At 30.1% G+C, this 3730-nt stretch overlaps 1 protein-coding gene across 1 annotated transcript; it reads left to right on the top strand.

Annotated features, from left to right (window-relative positions):
* Positions 1 to 2946: 2946 nt before the first annotated feature.
* On the top strand, positions 2947 to 3327 carry LOC133703561 (uncharacterized). The gene has a single exon (XM_062128161.1). It carries the CDS (start codon positions 2947 to 2949, stop codon positions 3325 to 3327), a length of 381 nt encoding a protein of 126 aa, XP_061984145.1.
* The last annotated feature ends 403 nt before the right edge of the window (positions 3328 to 3730 follow it).

Raw genomic sequence — 3730 nt, 5'->3', positions numbered from 1 at the left:
AAAATATAACTGGAAAGAAATCAAACAATGAATAATCATTCAAACCTACAATTAAGGGTTAACTACTATAATCATGGATAGAATAACTGACTACTATAATCACAGAGAGAATGAGTGAATATCATGAGAGGATTCTCAGATATCCTTAATAGTAGAGAATGTTTTTTTCTAATTATTTTTTCTATTAATTATTATTATTATTATTATTATTATTATTATTATTATTATTTAGTTTTTGTTATATAAATGATTGTAATAGTTTTTTAGTGAAATCTTTGATGCATTAATCTTGAATATTTTAGGTTTCTTCTTTTATATATAGTACTCTTGATCTTTAAAAATTTTAACTCGTAAAAATAAATCCTGTTATCCTTTATTTTTTATTTATAGTAATCCTACTTAATTTTTATTTTACTTGATTGTTCTTGTTAATCGTTAGCCAAATAGTGGATTTGTCTAATTAATGGCCTTTTAATTGTGACATTGCGAATAGCCATTGATATCAATTACGAGACAACATTTCAAAGAAGGGTTACAAATTGCAACTATTCATACGTTTTGACAGTTATAATGATTGAAGATTCAATAATCATTGAGATTATTTATTTTTATTACGTGGGATTCACTATAATTTAATTAATTGTGATCGATATCCATTATTCTATGAGTGCAGAATGATGATAAATTGGTTTATATAGGGTGGTAATTTTCTATAATTATAGCTTGATGCTTTTTCTTTTGTCTTGTCACCAATGAAAATTAGATTAAAATGTAAGAATTAGCTAGAGGATACTTGAGAGTGTAGTAAATTAGTAGTGATTATTTTTTAAAGTGTTTTTTACTTGAAAAATATTAAAATAATTTTTTTTTATATTTGAAAAAAATTATTTTTGATTCCAGAATATCAAAATGATTCAAAAACACTAAAAAAAAATTAATGTAAAGAAAAAAATTTAGATTTTAATAAAAAATAGGCCGAAACTGACTCGAAAACAATACTTTAATAAAAAAAAAAGTAAAATTTTTAGTATTATAATAACTTCATTTTTTTACCCAACCATAGAGAAAAAACCATTTGGTTAATGAAATAGTTTTTGATTTTTGCTTTGTAGCTCGTATATAATTGTTGTTGCGACCTTTAGTTTTATAAAAGTAAAAATTAATAATTTGTTTTTTTATATAGAATCTAGTTTTATTTATTTATTTTGTATGTAAAATCCATCTCCTAAAAATTTATCTATATATATATATATATATATATATATATATATATATATTTTAATCACAACTTATTTTTTAACCGCGACCCTAATCACAAGCACGCACCTATAATAGCTATGTTGTTGTAGTCGGGATATTTTAAGCTTACTCTGACTCGACAAAATCTTAATATTTAAAGCAGACAATAAAAGATTTCTTCCAAGTACTGTAATGAAATTGTAATTAAAAAATAGAACTCTAATAACTTATTCCTTCTTTTCTTTTTTTCTACTTTCTTTATGTTTTTCTCATGCCAGAATCTCGTTGATGGTTTTTACAAAATTAATATTTAGCATTTAAACCATGTTCGTTCTCAAATAATTTTCTAATCTGTTATTTAAATGATCTGTTGCATATTCGTGGCAGACATGGTTGAGGATGACTACTGGAGATCAAGTCATCAAAAGTGAGGGTCAATCTCTGAACATTTCTCATTCTCAAGCTTGGGTTGCGGGCTGGCTCGCTCGCTTTCTTTCTTTTCTTCCACTTTTAGATTATTTTTATCCCATAGTCAGAATATTTTATATATATATTGACAGGCTAGGCAGCTGGTAATCTAATTAGCACATATTGACCAGCTTGCTACTTCTAATAATCCAATTATATAGATATAAACAATATATATATATATAATCATGATATTAATTCGAAAATACCTATAATTAGTGTTCCAATGTTTTTGCCATGCCGATCAGATAGAATGGTTAGTAAAGTTTGATCATATCTCATTGTTTACATGTCTTATCCTACGCAATATAATAAATAAGAGGTCTAAACGGAAGACTAGATCTAGAGCCTAGGTTAGTTTGGAAATGCTTGAGCGGCTGCGGTTCACAGACCAAAAACATCAAAATAATACTCTTGATTCGGGAACATGGTACGTTGCAACCACTGTTACACTTGTGTTTTACCCGCATAATGTTTTTTTTTCCCGAACAATATGTGCTTTCATGTTATCTCATACTATAAAAAGTAAGATTTTTAATGTGATTTATAAATGTAATTAAAAAATCAATTAAAATTTAATGCAAGCTGATATGATCATAATATCATGTTATTGTAAAAAATATCAAATAAGGCCTGCAATAATCGGATTAGTGTTACACGAGGAAAACGCGCGCGCACATGAGGGTTGAAAAAACAAGTTCATACTTACTCGTCCAACGTACCCAAAGATGCCATCTAGAATCCATAATTCAACCAAATCATCATTAAGCTTATTTTATTCATAAATTCATAGTCACTTGAATGATTTGGATATGTTGAGTAGAATGAATATTTACAGGGATGACAAATTCAAACAAAATAAAATATCAACGATGAAGTCATGTATACTATTATCGCCAAGGAGCTGGCCTGTGCGTATATACCCAATGATTTTCCAACATGGCTAGCTTATATATGCTGTAGAAGCCGATTTGCTGATTTCATCATTGACAACAAGTTTACATGGCTTTTTTTGGGTCAACAAACAGCCTCTTAATTCGAGCGACACCTATATATGACCATATCTTATCATGCCTCGATCCATGGTGCTTGCTCGCACCTTCTTGGAAATAAGGCTAGCTATATTTCCCCTCTCCCATCAATAAATAGCACAACCCGGCCGCTTTCTCTGTCTAAAATTGAGCTCTCCTTTCTTCATTCGCTCAGAATTGTCTTTGCATAGTAGAACAAATTAACACCATGGGAAATTGCTGTAGAAGTGCATCATCATCGGTATGGGCCGGTGATGACTGGGGGTCGATGATACATGATAAGCATCAAGTCACAATGTTTGATGAAGCTGATGATCACGAGGAACATGGTGCTAGCATTGGAAGAAGGAGGCCGCTTGACACGAGTTGTTCGTCTTCAGGCTCTACCAGAGAGGTGAAGATCAAGATTACAAGGAGGGAACTAGAAGAGATAATAATGGCAACGGTTAACATGCAGGGGTTATCCATGGAAGAAGTCCTGCTGGCTAGGTCGATACTAGAGTACTCTAGTAGTGATCATGAATTTGAAATGGAGCATCCTCATGGCCACTGGAAGCCTTCCCTCCAAAGTATTCCTGAGCTGAATTAGATTAGCTACTTTGTTGATGTTGTAAATGTAGTCGCCAGAACCCAAGTTCCTTTACCTAGCTAGCTCTAGGTTTGTGTTAGGGTAGCTCCAAAATTAACCCTAGAGATATATAAATCTTGTATCCTTTATATAAATACAGTGAAGATTTTGGAGCTATAGATATATAAATTAACAAAATGTTTCATGAATGTACAGAAATTCTTTATTATTCAATTAATATTTTTTTTATGGATTGTTTTTTGGCTTTTTTTTTCTTAATAATTGTTATAGTTTAACAAATTAATAAGATATAATAAAATTGGATGGCGTGATCCAGTTTTTTTTAGATTGAAAACTTCAACAATAACTTTATCAGCGTAGTTATATGTAGTTCAAAATTAGGATAAGAGAATCACAAAAAAGT

The sequence above is a fragment of the Populus nigra genome, chromosome 9 (assembly GCF_951802175.1).
Source record: "Populus nigra chromosome 9, ddPopNigr1.1, whole genome shotgun sequence".
NCBI lineage: Eukaryota > Viridiplantae > Streptophyta > Magnoliopsida > Malpighiales > Salicaceae > Populus > Populus nigra.
The sequence above is the reverse complement of the archived record's forward strand: the minus strand, read 5'-3'. Positions and strand labels throughout refer to the sequence as shown.